The sequence below is a fragment of the Alosa pseudoharengus genome, unplaced genomic scaffold (genome assembly GCF_046254945.1).
Source record: "Alosa pseudoharengus isolate Yale_2024_CS ecotype anadromous, Long Island Sound unplaced genomic scaffold, YU_APseudo_1.1 YU_APseudo_1.1_scf_18, whole genome shotgun sequence".
Taxonomy (NCBI): domain Eukaryota; kingdom Metazoa; phylum Chordata; class Actinopteri; order Clupeiformes; family Clupeidae; genus Alosa; species Alosa pseudoharengus.
The window spans coordinates 24,382,439-24,396,626 of record NW_027468650.1 but is presented as its reverse complement, the minus strand read 5'-3'; the positions used below and the strand labels follow the sequence as shown (position 1 = coordinate 24,396,626).

Genomic DNA, 14,188 nt, shown 5'->3' with positions numbered 1-14,188 from the left:
CCTAGCCCTCCAAAGGTCTCTGCACGGCCCTGATATAGAGAGCTAGGCAATGCCCATGATGATGACTGAGCTGTGTAATGGGTCTGTTGCCTACTTTAGGCTATCACGACTACTTCATGACTACCTAAAACCGTCTTTATTCAGAAACTGTGTCATTGGTCATTGATTTATGTACTCAAAAATAGCCCTCTAGCCTTTTTCACAAGCCTGTATTACGCAATGGGTTCCTCAAAATTCCACGCACATTATTATTGATTTACTTTCTTCCAGATATAAAGTTCTTTTGTGATTTTTTTGTGAATAAAATGATGGCTTGATTGAAAAAAGTTGGTACTCATGATCCTAAATTCATAAACTCAAAGTTGCAAGTTGGGTGCTTAATATCACATCGGCTTTATGCAGCCATATTTGTGTATGGGTATCCTAGGTATCTTTGTGCTTCAGGGATATTCTGAACAACGATCTTAAATCGAGTTGAGTGATTACCCAGGCTTTATTTACAATAACTTTAAAAATTATGTTTCATTGCAACTTTGAGGGCATTTCCTAACCTGACCCTAGCCAGATGAATTTCGCTCCGCCTAGCTCCACTCATCCATCTGGAACCGATCCATTGAAATGTTGCTTCAGAAGGCTGGACCTAATCAAAAAATGCTTGCATATGATTGAATAAGCCACTTGTCCGTCATCTATTGACGTGCTACTTCAACCACTCTCATCGAAGCCAACCCGTGACGCTGATAACGGTCTCACAGTCGCTTCTACGCTATGTCACATCTATGAAACTCCCGCCCTGCGTCCTGATTCGCTAAACCATAAAGTTGGTTGGAGAAATCACTCTCAATGGAAGAGGTTCCAGATGGATGTGAGTGAAGCTAGGCGGAGCTAAGCGGAACGACATTCATCTGGCTAGGGCCAGGTTAGGCATTTCCACCATTTATCTAAAAAAAAAAGCACAATTTTTCTGTCCATGGGCTAAAAGTGTGTTTATTATAAAGTGTGTTTTTAATCTGGTAACTAGTGCTTAGCTCACCAGTTTCTCCTTTTAATTCTGAATCCATACATACCTCATATGTTATATTTGGTTAAACTAGTCAAAAGTTGTAGCAGTTTAAATATTTTGCAGCGCCCCCTAGAGGCTATTTTGTTATCTGTGTGTTTGACACTCGGACTCAAATTGTTCTATAGACCCTTCACTTCAACTTAGAAGTGAAAACCAAACTTTAACACCAATTTGAAATGACTGAGAAAATTACACATACATACGACCCCACTACATGCGTTTTGTAAAATTATCTATGGAAACTCCTCATAGGACTTTTGGACGGACAGGCCTGCCTCCACTGCTTAAAAAAATCCTAGGAAACACTGAACTTGCATTACTGACAATGGAACAAATTTCAGCTTCACCAATGACGACCCTTCACGAGAAAGATCTGCACATTTAATTGAATGGACACAGACACTGTACCCTGTCCAGGTGTACGAGGACACTGGCGATGGAGTCCAGGAAGCTGGGGAGCTGGTAGATGTTATCATCATCCCGGTCTGACTCAGTGAGGTACATCTGCTTGCAGCGCTGGATCAGCTCTGTGTACATTAAGTCCACGTCCTGTGGGCAGACCACCTTACACGGCTGCAGAAGACCAAAGGAAAGGCATGGATATGTGGTCACACTATAATCACTTGCTCATTAATACATTAACTTGATAACTCAATAACTTGATTTCTATCTTTAGTCCTCATTTAATATGTCTACCTCTATACTTATACTGAACAGATGCTCTTATGTGAAATTACTATAAGGTCGTTTTAAATCTAATCCATTTTAATAGTGGGTTTGATGATGGGTATGACAAAAATGCTTGAAAATAAAACCTACAGCAGCAAAGAGCCCATATCCTCGTATGGCAATGGAGAGCTCCTTGTTAGAAGAGTCTAAGGTCTTAATGATGGCACAGAATTTCTGCATGAAGAACTTCAGCTTGCTTTTGTGCTCTTCAATGTTTTCTGCTACCAGTACTGCAACCTGTTCAGGGTTAAAGATAGAACAAGAATTAACAAACTAACAAAATTCAAGATTCAACTGTTATAGAGTAATCAATTTGTGGTAGCTACCATAGTTAACAAGTCATCCACCCAGGTTAACAAACTAGACGTAACTTTACACAATTTCAAACTTCAGGCATCAAAATTCTAGACACATTTACAAGGAAGTGTATTGTCACATGCATATAGTTACTAGATGTAAATGGGGGGTAAAAAGTGCAGTAGAAGAGGGGTTTAGTAGATTAAGTGGCAAGGGCTGCATTAGATAGGTGGGGGAGGATGGGATTGGGGGGGGGGGCACCAACAAGGAGCACCCAAGAGCATTTCCAACCACCTTTGCAGGTCTAGAAATGGCCCACTTAATCAAGAGGTGAAACTGAAACGCTTGTGTAGTCTTTTCAATTGGCTCACTTGTTTTAGAAATGACTCCAGGGCATAATAACTGGTCTTCTTCATCTCCATATTGATGTGGCCACACAGTTTGGACATGACCTCAAACACTGTCCTGTAGTGATCCATCAGACAGCTGCTGAACTGGACGGCATGCTTGGCAAATAGCCTGAGTCCAGCTGAGAGAATGACAAGACAAGACGAGAAGAGAGACAGAGACGTTCATGTCAAATCAGGGGGCAAAAAACTGAAATACATAAGCTTCATATTCAAAATAAGTGATCAGGCTTACCAAAGGTGACAGCATAACGCTTCATTTCACTCTGTATAAATGAGATATATAAGTGAAATCAAAATACCCTCTAGATTCATAAAATATCTTCTATGAGTGGAGGAGCTTAGTTATCATGTACATTTTTGATATACTGAAGGTAAGGCAAGGGTAGAGTTAGGGTTCATACCTGAGGACTAATGGCTTTCAGTGCATAATCAAAGATCTCTTTTGAAGCTGTGGGATCTGTATGGGAGGATATATACTGTATCAACAGTAAGATTTACAGGTGGTTGAGACTAACCAATGGAAAGAACAAAGCACTACATGTGTACAGGACAACAATAAGCATGATTTGCTATCATCAATAAAATGGCAGTGAGCTCTGAAAAGATGTAAAAAAAAAAAAAAATCTTGAGAAAATGATTCCACTGTAGTTTGTCTCAAATGAGAATGTAAATCACTATGTTACTGCCAATGCCAATCTAAAAGTGCCTGCTGTAGAGTGACATAGAAAATCAGACAGGCAGAGAAGACCACACACCCTCCTCCATAGACTTGGTGAAGTTCACCATGAGCGCTGTGATCCCCCTCAGGCACCCAGCCACCACTGGCAGTTTCGGCTCCCTCGTAGCAGAGGTCATCTGCGGACAGCAAATCATAATTCTATGTCTCACAGATCACCAGAGTATTGCGAGAGCATGGAAATGAGACAGATGGGCCTGAGTTCGGTGGCGATATAGGTAGCGGGAAGCTACGTCAAGGCGGGCACTCTGAAATGGGTGAGACCACTCCGGTGAAGTGAAATTGGTTTATTCAATCACATTCAACCAGTGTTAAATTCTGACCTATCTATTTCTCTTTTATTAAAGCTGCAGTTGGCAAGATTTTTTTGATCATATTCACTGAAACCGACACTATGCTCAACAACATAACAACATAAATCAGCCGGTTTTAGAAAAAAAAAAAACGCACTTCTACCTCCACCTAGAGCCTGTTATTTATTTTGCAAAAATCCACAGCTCCCGGTTCTTCTCTTCCAATCAGAGCAGGGCTGTGTGAGATCTGACTGTCAATCACAGTCTGGTGCAGTTTGGTGCGCACTGACGAGCACAAACTCGATGAGAGGGTGCTCGGTGGTAGTAGGGGAGGGGCATGAGAGTTGTAAACATTCAACATTTTGGCTCAATCTGTCAGACTTCCCAAATGCAGCTTTAATTAACTTCGGCCTGACTCTGCCAACTTTGTGCGTCTGACTTCGCTCACAAAAATACACTGTCAAACTCGCACCTATAGTATTTACCTGGCCTTTTAGCTCTCCAAGGTATGCTCTGTAGAGTTTTTCTGAGTTTGATACCATCTCGCTGGGATGGACTTCACCCAATACTCCCAAAAGCTCATAGATGTTACCAAGCACTGGAACAACAAACCACAAGAGAATTTGTACAAGGGATTTCAGCATGAATGTCCCACATTCTTTGTTACTCTACATCTTAGATCTGATTTAGTTAAACTGAATTAATCACATCTTATTAAAGGGATGGCTTTACTGTCAAAGACTAGCAATCAATTCTTGCCTGTAGGGATGTAACGATTACCGGTATAATGGTAAACCGCAATAAAAATGTTGACGATAACAATTACCGTTTTCATTTCAAATATCATGATTATCACGGATGATTACCACGGTGTGGAAACCGTGTGTTTAATCCTTCCCAGCTTCATCCGAGCCTGCTTTTGACATACAGTAGGCCTGGTACAATGAAACAAAACTGGTACCCTACTGATTCTGTTATCTACTTGATGGATTTAATTTTGGCACAAAGCCAATACATGACCAAGGAAAAAGTGAACGGGACAACACACAATGTCACAGTAACGTTATGCTATGAATTAAGAATGCTCAGCTCAGCCAGGTTTGTTTGTGGAGTCAGGATGTAGGCCTATGAATGTGAATGAAAATATGCCTTTCTCCAGTAGCAATAGGCCATCTTAAAATGCACCAAAATAAAAGAATCACATCTACTCAGTAACAATTTTTTTACCCTCCCACAGCACCCCCTATGAGCACCCCCAGATGAAAATGAGTTCCACCGTCCCTGGTTAAATGTTGCACTTTTGATAAGGTTTTGCCTATATTTTGTAATAGTAAATGCTGTCACACTTTTTGAAACTATTTCAGCCTATTAGTCCTTTCTGAACATATTGAACACACTTTTAAAAATATCGCGATAATAACAAAAACCGTGACAATTTTGGTCACTATAACCGTGAGGTTAAATTTTCATATCGTTACATCCCTACTTGCCTGTATCAGGTAATTTGTTCTTCTGACAGAGTTCGCCATAAAACTTGTTGAACATATCCCCCACTTGCAAGTTTTGGCCAACACTGGAATCCTTTGTCAGATACAAGAGCTAGAAAGAGCAGAAAATACATTTGTATAAAAATGCATATACTATGTTGTGGAAGTTTCATTATAAAGGTTTCACATCCTAAAATCCAGTTATACCAGTTATCAAAAAATGTCTCATACCTTGATCAGTAGCTCCAAGGCTGGGGCACGGCATTTGGCCGCTTTGTCTTTGGTGTACACAACCAAACAAGCGTCCTGAGTGAGAGATGGAGAAACCATTAAACCATTACAAATCAAACCATCTTGATTTAATAATGCAGACTGTATCAGCAGGATTAGAGTTGCTTATGGCTCACTAATTGAATAGCATTATGACTTGCACCTGAGAACTAGACTGAGTGGTAATCAATTGAATATGCACTTGAAAATGTGACAGGTCAGACATGCATGAGATTTCCTAACACAGATCAAAATGCAATCACAGAACATACTCCACTCAAATGTTCATCAGTTCACAGTGTAAGCAAGTGTATGCAATGCTGTGTAACTGTACCTTCAGCTCAATGGCATAAGTCTTTTCCCATCCTTTGACAGTGGATATCTTTTGAAGAAAGCTATCCAAAAGACGCAGAATATCCAGTCGGGCATCTCTTAGCTATAGATAACACCATAAGAAATATACTGTAGAATTGCACAAAGAACCAGAGAAGAATGTAGCACAGGTATTATTGTGTCTTAATATCGTGCTCGAGAGGCATCTTATAAAATTGGATGTCAACAGAAAATACATGCAACCTCTCATACATAACAAAGCTACATACCTCTTCACTGGACAAGGATTTTCTGAGAAAACTGAGTAAACCCTCTTCTTTTGCGAATAGCAAGGACGTCTGTAAAACTGATGGGTAAGGTTACATTTAATAACGTTTTATGTAATTTATTGGAGCAATGACAAGATAAATACTTAACACTTAAAATGAGGTGTGATTGCATTCATTGGAAGCTGAACTTTTCTGTATGATTTAAAATGTACTTCATAGGATCAAGCAGGTAGGCTAGCTAGCCGACTTAGCAAAAGTTTATGTCATATAGCTAACATCAAGCTGCCTCTATACACCCAAAATAGAAGGTATTGTGTTGCTAATTTCGCTGTTTATTCACTCACCTAATTCATTTTCGCTCTTTGTAACCATGCATTCTTGCCCTAAATCTCCAATTATGTCGTGGCACCTTAGAGCTGCAATCCTTGTATCAGAATCAGTGAGATAACCATGGAGTTTTATCAGATAGCCTTGAATACCTCCAACACTACCGGCTGTGTCGGAAGACATTTTAGTGCGAATAAAGGTGCTTTCTTTGTGTAGCTGTTACAGATTTTGCATGCTCAAACAACAAAACCGGCGGCAAATGAACACAACAAACAGAGCCCATGCGAGAGAGAGGTTTGCCCACTTCCTTTTACTCAAACATGACGACACATGACGACTAAACTAAACTGTAGAGGGCACTGAAAGCACTGATAGGCCCTGCTGTTTTCATGGAGTGCCTGATTTAATTTATCAATATATGTGAGTGGTTGCAAGTCAACGAAATGCTCAGATAATTACAGCCAAAATCGACATCTTTCTGTTTTACATTGTCTTAATTTCTACGTTGTTAACTGTGGTTCAGTTGTTGACTGTGTCCACTCCCACTCAAAACTCAAGAACAGCTGTTAATTAACAATGCAGTGATTGGAAGTTCATGATTGGACCCAAAACGGCCATATCACTATCTGCATGGCCTGGTGACATTTTTGTTACCGCTGCTTTTTCGTGGGTGGTTGCAGACATCATGGCTGCAGACTTAATTTTAAGGTAAGTTTTGTAGGCTATATCATAAAACAAAGTAAGTCTTTCGTATAATATTAAGTTTCATATAGCCTATGTCTTGTTTGTCAGGGCTTGGGCAGTTTTTATGTTGGGGATTGTCTTGTCTGAACAACTTCCGGAAGGTAACTTTCTTAGTCAAGATCATGTTTGTGTATTTGTGGTCCAAAAGTCTAAATCTGCTGTTTTACTTGTAAAGGGTCAGGACCCATTTCTGGCGACACTGGAGGTTATCACCCTGGCTCTGATGAACGGGTCTCCACATTAGGAGACATAGCCGACTCTTCAAAACATGATTCTAAACAGCAGCAGTCGTTCTCTCTAGAGCCACTGGAGACCTGGGAGAATCCTAGTATGCAATGGATGTTTGCAAAGGCAGTAACCTCTGGGCAGGCTCTTGGTAATCATCAATTTGATCCAAAGGCTTCTGAACTCTCAGCTACTGATTTAAACTCCTCCATCTCTAAGCAATTTGCAAGAGAACTGTGTTCATTTGCACTGCCTGCACAAGGAAATCCTGCCCTCTCCCAGAGTGGGAATGTCGGCTCATCTAGCTTTCAGAATGTTAACCGTGCAAAGGTTCCGGTTGGTTCCATACAAAACGTTACAGGTAGTTCTCAAGAAGGAGGTCATGATTACAGTAACTCTGCCTCACTCTTATAATGCTTTACCAAGTAATCCTGGAGGCATGGCTGTTCTCCCTAGTAATTCCATCAGTTCCCCCCAGGTCCATAGACTTCAGCCTAGTGCAGTCAAAGTAATGCAGCCAACCAACTCAATATTTTTTCAGAATGAAGATGAAATTGGCCAAAACCCCACCAGGTCAATTCAAATGCGTGAACCTGACACATTTGCCATGTATAGACAGCCTGTGTCGGGTGAAGACAGGCTTGTTCAACTGCAGAGCGGTTCTAGCCAATACAGTGGTGCCATCAAGACTAACCAGCAACCTTTTAAAAGGGCAGTTTTTCAACCAAGGCCTCAAACTAATGATTGGGTGCAGAAAAGTTATCATGGAAGCCCAGACAAAAAGTTGGACCTGATTAAAGTCTTTAATGGTCCAAATTCTATATCTCAGTATGGCAGTAAGACCTCACAGGAGGTGAAAACTGCTTCTGATGATTTGCATCAAAAAAAGAAGCGGAGCCAGCAACATGTTCAGTCTGCTCAAACTCCCTTGAGTCATGGTGTCCACATTTCTGAGCCTAAAAAGAACCCTGTCTGGAGTCCAAATGAGTACTATTCAAGACCAGACGCACAGTTTGGATCTGAAGACTCTTCAAGACCCGTTTCTCTGTATGCCACTGCTGCCACAGTGACGCTCGGCACATCTTCAGACTACGTTGGTCAAAAAGAGCAGAGCAGCCAGCAACCTGTTCAGTTTACTCAAATCCATCATGGTGTCCAGATGCCTGAGCCCAGTAAAAGGAACCATGCCCTTGGATCTGAAGACTCAAGAGTTGTTTCTCCATATGTCGTTGCCACAGCTGTAGGAACAACTTCAAGCTACCTCAATCAGTATGAGCCAAAGCATCACACGCCTGCTCAGACCAGCTCTAGCTACCACTTTGTAATGAATGGGCAGCATGCTAATGGCTCTATTGGAAGCACAAGTGGGGCTGAGAGCAGACAGCCCAGTGATGAACAAATCCTTCCTTCAAGGGCTGAAGCACTCAATCTGCTAAAGCAAGCTCTTAAAGGTGTGTCAAGAGGTCACCCGTTTCACTCGATAATGCAGAGGCTTATTCCTGCTAGTGCTTCCTCCTGGAACATGAGCCACTCCCAGATGGTGGTGTCTTGTCTCCTTCACCTTCGGTGAATGTGTACAGAAGTGCATCCGGTAATGCCTTCTCCAATGTTGGGTCAGCCCACAAAGGCTATAGTAACTCAGCTAGGATGGAGACCCCCATCCAGCAAACAACTATTACAAAAGCCCCTGAAAGACTTTTGCAAATGGCCTCTGCCTCTATGCCACATAAAGTGAACACAGCTATAAAGGTTACTCCTGCTCAGAGCAGAATCCAAGCATACAGTTTCTACAATCAGAAAAATTCTGGCATGAGAAAAGTAGTGCCAAGGACGCGTACAAATAGCTTTTCTGTGGTTCAGATGTTATTTCCAAGCATAAGTAAGGGTAGTCTGAGGCCTGAGGTCACTGCTTCCAAAACTAGCATTAAACGCTACAGAATCACAAAACAACCTATTGGGTTTCAAGCTCGTTATATTGTAAAATCCCTCAATCGCTATGAGATCACTAAACATATGTTTTCAGAAACCAGCTATATGCCATTAGCCTCCCCTTATACCAAAAGATCCTCACAGGTTAAGTTTCCTACAAAAAGCAGAGTCTGACTTTTCCTCTCAAACTAGATCTTGGGGTCCTGGAAGGTGAGTGTTTTTGTTTGTTTGTTTTCTTGTTTGTTTGTTTGCTTGCTTGTTTGTTTGTTTGTTTGCTTGCTTGCAATAAGAAACGCTAATAACTTTGATCTTGTATTACAGGACTTTGTAAACAAGCTGCCCACATAAACACAAAAGCAAGGTAAAATTGAATTATTAAAGGACATAATACAAATGATTTTTCTATCATCTATGTGTAATGTGTTCTTTATAGGGCTCCCCATCCCTTCCTGACCACTGATGATCAAGATGTGTTTGTTACAGGACTTAATAAATAAATAAAATGAATCTGGCAATTGTTGGCTGACTCACTGTTTATATAGATTCAAGATTCAATACTTTATTGCCATACAACTCGTTGCAAGTTGCTAGGGATTTGCTTCAGTGGGGACAAAGACATCACCATACACACACAGAAAAAAGACATAGAACATATATATACATATACTGTACGGAGTCTCACACAGGATCACCCTTGACGTAGGCAGATAAAAAGGGCACACTGCTCACAACATACCTGGATGACAGTCCAGGAGGCTAGAGTGACGGGTCAGGTTAAGTGACATGGTGCATAGGGATGCAGAGTGCAAATCCACAACTTTACAATAAATAGATGAATAAAACTAATATGGGTAGCATAAAACATATAGAAGAGTATTGTAAAAACAGTGTAAAGAGATGTGCAAATTATACAGACTTGTTAGGAGAACCTTTTTTCATGAGATACTGGTTCAGGGATGGAGAGCTGTTTAGAGATTTGATGGCTCTGCCGTATGTGCTGTTAAGAAAGCGGGAGGTTTTTGTTCTAATTGCTCTCAACCTTCTCCCTGATGGGAGGATGGAGAAAAGGGAGTTGGCAGGCTGAGTCTCATCTTGTAGGATCTTTAGGCCTTTCCGGTGTATACGGGCCTCGTAGATCTCACAAATGGGGGAGAGTTTACAGGCAATAATTTTTGAGACCGTATTGACTATCCTGTCCAGCTGCAACCTCTGCTGGACAGTAGAGTTGCCATACAAGACAGTAACAGAAAAGGTGAGGACACTCGATGGCAGCTCGGTAGAACTGCAACATTCCCTTACAGGCCACCCCAAATTTCCTCAACTAACGAAGGAAAATAAGCCTCTGGTGGGCTTTTTTTGTTATGTTATCCTCCAATTTTAAAGAGGATGATATTGTTGTGCCTAAAAACCTAAAACTGTCCACCACCTCTCTATTGATGCACAAGGGCTGAGATGCCTTCCCACTTCTGCGGAAGTCCACCACTAGCTCCTTAGTTTTGGAGACATTTAGCTCTAAGTTGTGGATAGAACACCATTCAATAAGTGAGAGGACCCATCCCCCCCCCCCCAAAATCATCCCCACCACTGTTGTATCATCTGCAAATCTGAACATTTTATCAGAATCAGTGTGTGCAGTCATTATGGTACATGACCATTTAAACCTCATGAGGGCCCAATAGACCCAGTACACTGAAAAAAAAAGTTCCTTGAATTTACATGATTTTAATGTGTACATCGGTCCCACATAATCAGAATGTGTCCAGCTGACACAATTTTTACACTTTTGTTCTAGTTAATCGTTTCTTGTAAAACCTACACATTGAAATCACATCGTATTACATAAAAAAATCATGTTGAATGAAGATAATACCTTCATATTTATGTAATACCAATGTATTGTGTAATGCAAAAGTAATTTTATCATGTCAATAGTAATAGATTGTAAAAGGTACTTCTAACTTCATTTATTAATGCTAAAAAAATAAACTCTTAAAGTTTTATGTCCCTATAGTAACAGAACAGTGTGTTTTAACTGTTTTTTTTTTTCTTTCTAGAATTGCAGACATCTGTTATACATCTTTTTACTGAAAAGAGTCAAGTCAGTTTAGTAGTCAATTTTTATTGAAAGCAACATGAAATACACAGTATTGTTTTTTATCCAGCAATTGACAAATGGAAAAAAGTGCAGCAAACATCACAGGGAAAGGAGAAAGATAGAGGAGTGAGAGAGGAAGAGGAGAGAGAGAAGTGAGAGAGGGAGAAGGGGAGAGAGGGAGAGAGAAGGGGGAAGAGAGAGAGGGAGAGAAGAGAAAGAAAGTGAGAGATCAGGCCTGAAGACTGATGGACCAGATTCAAAGATGACTGACCAAAAGGTGACATTTCTAGTTCCTAAAATAAAGATAATTAATAATTAATAATAATAAAAAACATCCACAAAAAGATTTCATGACCCGTGGTCACTCAGCCATTGATAGTCCTTTCAGGTTTCAACATAGTAAAAACAGTATTTCTTTTTCAAAAAATAAAAATGGAAAGTCATTCACTGAAACAGGTTGTTCTTTAACCAACCTTTGGAGTTTGCCTTCATCCAGCTCCATGAAGATTTTTTACAATGCCTCAAAGGTGTATCTAAGCACGGGCAGGTACATGAGGTTATCAACTCCGACATCATCAGTGACAGCTAACGGCCATGTAGATCTGTCAAAAACTTTATTCCTTGGAGTACGACCCCAATGTCCTCATGTTCTCTCAGGACATAAACCTCAACAGTTTTCTTCAACTTCATCCATGACCTGAATTAGGCAGACAAATGCACATAACAGTAAGAAAATGAGACCCTCTAACAAAGCCCTATTGAGAAATGAATGTGAAAAATAGACATGTTCATGTACATACCACATATTCCTGCACAAAGTTTTCAGGATCTTCCCCCGTGTAGATACAGAGTCCCTTCAGGAGACACTCGGCCAGCATCTATATCACACTGAAATAAAAACATTATTGATTAGCACGTTAATCCAAGTTTCATTTAAGTCAGCCACTGTTGTAAACGACCATATGATAAAAAGAAACAAAAAGTTAGACGAATACAATAGATAGATACTTTATTCTTCCCGAGATCATCACAAATTTTAGGATGTGATGAATAATAGAATAATAATAGAACAATATGTGAAGAAGTATCAATATCAACATGATCAAAAATATTAGCCTCTGTAAGGTTTGCATGATTAAAACTCTGCATTACTCACATCAGTAATTTGCTTAATCATTGCTTGGAGACAGGAACTTGGATTGAAGTGGGACAATTGTGATTCTTTTGAAATTCCGTGTTGATCTGAAATAAGATTAGCAGGAAGAAAATTAGTTTCATACGACAGTGCCAGACAAAACATACGCATACTGCACCACACATCTGGCATAACAGGCATTTATTGGTGTATAAGACATTCATTTTATCAACAGTAAATTCATAAATAAATAAAAGATCAAACTTCAGTGACTTCAAACAGTAACATCACTACATCTTAGACTCAGTAACAAAAAAGTTGTATGCGTACACTGTACTGCCTGTTTTTTTGCCTGCACAAACAAATCAAAATATTTATATTTCATATTTTCATCATATGGGGAGACAACTTCCTAGGGCTAAACGTTTTTGGATGCTATAATGTAACTTTGCAAATGGCTTTTTGTCCACGTGGCTATGCTAGCTTGCTTTTAGGCAGCCATTTGCTGGCAACACACTTGGCGCACACAGGCTAACAGGCTTTTCACTCACATACAACTTATTATGCTTCAAACGTGATCAAATTAATGGACTGTACCAAACCAACCCCAATTTAGCTTTACTATGATTTATGTATTTTTCCAACCGCCCAACAGATGCAGCTAACTGGTTGGTTAGGCTAACGTTAACTTGGTAGAAAGAAACGGACCAAAAAATAATACAAAGACATCAAGGGTCAACTTTGCAACGCTGTAATACTGTAAGAAAACAGCTAGGAGATTTATTGTCTAATATAACATGATCATAAGGTTGATAAACTTACCCTTCAGTAGGCTAATTCGATTTGCCATTCTCTCTTCCACTTCAGTCACTGATGATAGATATCCAAACTTTAGGTCAAACCATGCTTCAAAAACTTCTTCTTCTACTACTATGTATTTTTTTTAATGACACATTACAGCCACCTGCTGCTCTGGAGTATGTCTGAACTTAAAATATTCACTTTCGATCAACACAAGAAAAATGTCTACATCCAGCATTCAAAATTATCTCTTGAAATCTACTTAATTAAAACACGTTTGCAAGCGGAATATAAAACAATCATGTTGCATATATCAAATTAATTTGTGTCAAATCAAAGACCCCCTATTTCCATTTTTTTCAGTGTAGAGTAATTTACACCCAAGTAGAATAGTTAACACCCAAATAGACCTTCAGAGAAGCCGGCAGAGCCGTAACACCCAAGATAAGAGCCGTTACACTCTCAAAAACTCTCAGATGCCCGTTCTGTCTATTCTGTGTAGAATGACAGGGTGACTACTTCATAGAATCCCCCTTTATCCAGCTAAGGACAGCAACAGTACAAGGAACAATACTTTAGCCCAGTATTGATGCCTATTGCTGACATGTCTTTGCCTCATGACATAGAACATTAATTGTAGTTGGATTGCAGTCCAACTCGTTTGCATATTTTATGTGCATTCATGAAAATCCAGCTAAAGAAAATAAGTCATCCCCCGTGTTATATGAATTGACAATGGAAACTCGACTGATCACAGGAGGAGCTGTGAACAAAAAAAAGGTAAGGTTGGCAGGGCAACTTTTTTGAAAACGCCTGATAAAATTGCAACAAATTAGCATTTAAGAGAATAATCCTGTTTCTATCAACTTTAGTTACATTACACCCTTTTATGAATGAGGAGTTAATCACTCCCCTCAAGTAAATCAAACGTTTTATTTGCATAAAAACATTTTATTTGAATTTTAAACATCAGGATTTCTTATTTACTTGGTAAAAATGCACATTAAAAAGTTGGTTGAAAAAACATCTACTCATGCCACTAGTT

General features: G+C 39.8%; 1 protein-coding gene and 1 long non-coding RNA gene across 5 annotated transcripts in view; both read right to left on the bottom strand.

Moving 5' to 3' along the window:
• prkdc (protein kinase, DNA-activated, catalytic subunit) overlaps positions 1 to 6,503 on the bottom strand; it is a 60,152-nt gene extending 53,649 nt beyond the window's left edge. For 2 of the 3 annotated variants that reach the window (XM_076290682.1, XM_076290684.1), the window contains exons 1-12: positions 6,232 to 6,503; positions 5,888 to 5,964; positions 5,620 to 5,721; positions 5,247 to 5,321; positions 5,019 to 5,127; positions 4,014 to 4,126; positions 3,255 to 3,354; positions 2,901 to 2,956; positions 2,732 to 2,762; positions 2,461 to 2,618; positions 1,883 to 2,029; positions 1,472 to 1,636 (exon numbers count right to left, since the gene is read on the bottom strand). In XM_076290682.1, coding sequence (XP_076146797.1) covers positions 1,472 to 1,636; positions 1,883 to 2,029; positions 2,461 to 2,618; positions 2,732 to 2,762; positions 2,901 to 2,956; positions 3,255 to 3,354; positions 4,014 to 4,126; positions 5,019 to 5,127; positions 5,247 to 5,321; positions 5,620 to 5,721; positions 5,888 to 5,964; positions 6,232 to 6,397 — 1,299 coding nt within the window. In that variant the 5' untranslated portion in view covers positions 6,398 to 6,503. Of the gene's footprint in view, positions 1 to 1,471; positions 1,637 to 1,882; positions 2,030 to 2,460; positions 2,619 to 2,731; positions 2,763 to 2,900; positions 2,957 to 3,254; positions 3,355 to 4,013; positions 4,127 to 5,018; positions 5,128 to 5,246; positions 5,322 to 5,619; positions 5,722 to 5,887; positions 5,965 to 6,231 lie in introns of those variants that run through there. The other variant, XM_076290683.1, reaches the window with a different exon arrangement.
• A 4,712-nt stretch (positions 6,504 to 11,215) lies between these two features.
• Positions 11,216 to 13,255, bottom strand: LOC143131713 (uncharacterized). 2 transcript variants are annotated; one of them, XR_012988184.1, is made up of 5 exons: positions 13,165 to 13,255; positions 12,364 to 12,449; positions 12,008 to 12,095; positions 11,681 to 11,904; positions 11,216 to 11,500 (listed from the first exon to the last, which is right to left on the bottom strand). It is a non-coding gene; the product is annotated as an uncharacterized LOC143131713 (long non-coding RNA). The 2 variants fall into 2 exon arrangements; XR_012988183.1 differs by having other exon boundaries at positions 11,216 to 11,904.
• Positions 13,256 to 14,188: the final 933 nt, after the last annotated feature.